This window comes from Vollenhovia emeryi, unplaced genomic scaffold (assembly GCF_000949405.1).
Source record: "Vollenhovia emeryi isolate VEMERY1.0 unplaced genomic scaffold, V.emery_V1.0 DF945858.1, whole genome shotgun sequence".
NCBI classification, from domain to species: domain Eukaryota; kingdom Metazoa; phylum Arthropoda; class Insecta; order Hymenoptera; family Formicidae; genus Vollenhovia; species Vollenhovia emeryi.
In genome coordinates, this window is record NW_011960508.1 from 1 (window position 1) to 2057 (window position 2057).

General features: G+C 40.5%; 1 protein-coding gene across 1 annotated transcript; it reads right to left on the minus strand.

Moving 5' to 3' along the window:
- Positions 1-6: 6 nt before the first annotated feature.
- Positions 7-1808, minus strand: LOC105560610 (the record flags this gene model as incomplete). Its single annotated transcript, XM_012009860.1, has 2 exons — positions 7-478; positions 1405-1808. Coding segments are annotated over 2 exons (687 nt in total), but the record flags the coding sequence as incomplete, so codon positions are not given.
- Positions 1809-2057: the final 249 nt, after the last annotated feature.

The window sequence follows — 2057 nt, forward strand, 5'->3', positions numbered from 1 at the left end:
CATTAAAACGTAATTTCCAAGATAATTGCGTTTTCTACTAAAATGAGAAAATATTTCGATCGAATATATCGTTCGACATAATGATAAAAATTCTCTCACAAACGTTGCTTACTTTAGCAAGACAATTTATTAATAATGTTTACATAAAATGTTTAAAATGCTATAAGTGAGCACTGCTGTAAGATCCGTTGCACATCATACAGGTAGGTAAAACGTTTGTCGGTGCTGCGAAAATTCCTTGCCAAAGGCATCGCCTTTGTAACTGTTTTGCGAGGATTCACCGAAAAACTTAGGACGCGCAGGTGTTTCATAGAGAAACTGTTTAGGGAAATCCAAATCTTGATTATGACGAATTGAAGTGCTGTCTTTATTCCACCCTCGTCGTTCACTCTGCCAATTCTTATTCCAAGATCTCTCCTCGTTAGATTCACGCTGATAACTCCAGGATAACTTCTGTCCGTCAGCTATTCCGAGGCGTCTTCATTGTAAAAGAATGAATAACGATTAGTGGTAGCAGAATACTCCTAATAATGCGAAGTGAAGGAAAGAAAGATGAAGTGTGTGTAGCATAAAGTTTGCTTCAAATGTTCATAGAACTTGGAAATTTTATTTAGGCCCGGTTTCGCCAACGTCGCTTGATTCAATTCGTTCTCTGTCTCTTTCCAACTGTCACGTTAGAAAGAGATAAACACGAATTAAACTAAGTTTAAAGTTAAACGACGTTTGGAAACACCGAGCCATAATGTTTCACATTTATAGCTTAGGAATGTATTCTGTATGAAATTTTTTTGTTCTATGAGCTTTGTAACTCTTTGGCTCCTTGCTCCTTTAAAAATGCTCTGTAACGCTGTATCTCTATAAATTATATAGCACTGTAGAGCAGAAAAGAAAAGAATAAAGAGCAAAAAGAAAGAGCCACAAAGAGTTCCAGAGCTCATAGAATAAAATTTTTCATACAGAATACACTCCTAAGTTAAAAAACATAAAAATCCTAATTTCCGTGAACATTCAAAGCAAACTTTATGCTGTACACGGAGAAAGTAAATTTATGCTAAAATTGATATCAGCGATAGATCAATGTTTACGTATTGATGTTATATCGAATCTTTAGACATTACTACTTAATCGCAGTGAAAACTGAAAGCGGGGGAGTTTGATCGCTTCCCTGATGTGCGAATGAAAGTTGCGTGCCTATTATAATTAACGGCCCACGTGACTTATTTATCGCGTCATTTTATTATGAGATAATCCAGCGGGCACATTAAAAGAAATGTTAACGGGGGGTTTTTTTTTCGCTGCTTGAACCGCGGGAGATAAGGACACGTCGATTATGTAATCGCATGCGAATGCCGCACGGACGCACGGTACGTATTTTGAACAATTCGTTATGTAATGCGTGCTCACCTATCAGCTTCCTCCATTGCTTTTGCAACCGCCTCGTTAATGGAGTAGAAACTTTGCGCGCGGGAGCAATCCACGGTGTACCACCACGTGCAGACCAGTCTCTCCTGATTGAATAACGTGCCGTTCGGACAAAGGAACGAGTCCTTACGGCCGCCGCGTTGGCAGATGTGATACGCTTGGCAGTCGGCCTCAGGGTCGGCGTAATAGCCCGGGTACTTCCACTCGCACACGAATCGCGTCCACGGGACTCGGTGGAGGATCGGATAATCTTTCCCGGCTACGCCGGGGATCCCGTCGTTATTCGACCACTGATCGTGCGGCTCCTCGTAACTGTATCCCCGGTCGTATGACAGCTGCTTGTTGGGGGGCACATACGAGTATCCCTCGTGTGCCTGTAAATATATTTAACTGTAGCTTTCGTGCTTTTCGAGCGAATTTGAAGGAGTGACCCTTTAAATTCACTTTCAAGCGGATATTTCCTTAAAGAAGATATATCGATATCTTGGAGCTGTGAATAAACAAGATTTAATTTCCTTCCTTTTTAAACGACATCGAAAAAGGATTGTGAAACTTTGTCTTTAGCTTTAAGCTCAAATTTTATCTTGTTTCCTTGAAAAAGATGCGTCGAGGGATTGGTATCTTTCAGCTGTGAA